General features: G+C 54.9%; 1 protein-coding gene across 1 annotated transcript; it reads left to right on the top strand.

Moving 5' to 3' along the window:
• Positions 1-6: 6 nt before the first annotated feature.
• LOC104547480 (toll-like receptor 2 type-2) lies at positions 7-249 on the top strand (the record flags this gene model as incomplete). The annotated part of the gene is made up of 1 exon (XM_010193181.1): positions 7-249. A coding segment is annotated over one exon (243 nt), but the record flags the coding sequence as incomplete, so codon positions are not given.
• Positions 250-253: the final 4 nt, after the last annotated feature.

Raw genomic sequence — 253 nt, 5'->3', positions numbered from 1 at the left:
GGGAAGTGGATCGTGGACAACATCATCGACTCCATAGAGAAGAGCCACAAGACGCTGTTTGTGCTGTCCGAGCACTTTGTGCAGAGCGAGTGGTGCAAATACGAGCTGGACTTCTCGCACTTCCGCCTCTTTGACGAGAACAACGATGCAGCGATCCTGGTCCTCCTGGAGCCCATCCAGAGCAAAGCCATCCCCAAGAGGTTCTGCAAGCTGCGGAAGATCATGAACACCAAGACCTACCTGGAGTGGCCTC

The sequence above is a fragment of the Mesitornis unicolor genome, unplaced genomic scaffold, assembly GCF_000695765.1.
Source record: "Mesitornis unicolor isolate BGI_N332 unplaced genomic scaffold, ASM69576v1 C12797840, whole genome shotgun sequence".
Taxonomy (NCBI): Eukaryota; Metazoa; Chordata; class Aves; order Mesitornithiformes; family Mesitornithidae; genus Mesitornis; species Mesitornis unicolor.
Note: the sequence above shows the minus strand (reverse complement) of the source record. Positions and strands in the feature narration are given on the sequence as shown.